The following is a 703-nucleotide window of genomic DNA, read 5'->3' as shown; positions in this document are numbered from 1 at the left end:
TTATTTACTGTTGCCATCCCTTTATACTCATATCACACTCTCTCGGGACTGTATGTACCCATTATCTATTTGAATTTATTAATAAAAAAATGACTGATATGTCTGACATTATTCAGTAGGTACCCTAGGATAATTTCTTTCATTTTACAGGTATGTACTGTCAAGAAAAGTGTCTATGAGCCACAAGTGAATCATGCTAGGAATCACCAGTGGCGCAAGGCCCCATAGATTGTTAGTATACACTTAGTGCATCTACTGGCTTAAAATATCTTAATGATAACTTTTCATTCTCTTTTGGTCAAATTTCCCTTGCTTCCCTCTTAACTTTCTGTCGACTGACATTTGTTATTTAATTTACACACTCAAACTCATACTGGGAAACTGCCTACCTGGCTTTGTGTCAATGAACAGAATCTCAATGAGGCTGAGAATAAGTTCCATCTTGTAGAGCATCTGGCCAGTGGAATCAATCTCATCTTGGTCCATAGGGACTTCACCATTGCTCAAAGGAGCCTGGATGGCTGTGTCCTCTGCACAGGCCTGGATCATTGATCTGGAGTTTCAGAACAAAGAAGATATGAATGGCAAGGATGCAAAAAAATTTTTTATGTGAATGAATGACTACATTATTTTGTCAGGATCTGGAAAAAGTCTTATTGGTGATTTATGACAAGATATTACTATCAGTCTCTCTCTCATGGAA

General features: G+C 37.6%; 1 protein-coding gene across 1 annotated transcript in view; it reads right to left on the bottom strand.

Annotated features, from left to right (window-relative positions):
• The window catches only part of LOC119590828 (nuclear pore complex protein Nup85-like), a 14259-nt gene that overhangs the window by 7362 nt on the left and 6194 nt on the right, over positions 1-703 (bottom strand). The window contains exon 4 of the mRNA XM_037939584.1: positions 390-553. Coding sequence (XP_037795512.1) covers positions 390-553 — 164 coding nt within the window. The remainder of the gene's footprint in view (positions 1-389; positions 554-703) is intronic.

The sequence above is a fragment of the Penaeus monodon genome, chromosome 27 (assembly GCF_015228065.2).
Source record: "Penaeus monodon isolate SGIC_2016 chromosome 27, NSTDA_Pmon_1, whole genome shotgun sequence".
Classification (NCBI taxonomy): Eukaryota; Metazoa; Arthropoda; class Malacostraca; order Decapoda; family Penaeidae; genus Penaeus; species Penaeus monodon.
Note: the sequence above shows the minus strand (reverse complement) of the source record. Positions and strands in the feature narration are given on the sequence as shown.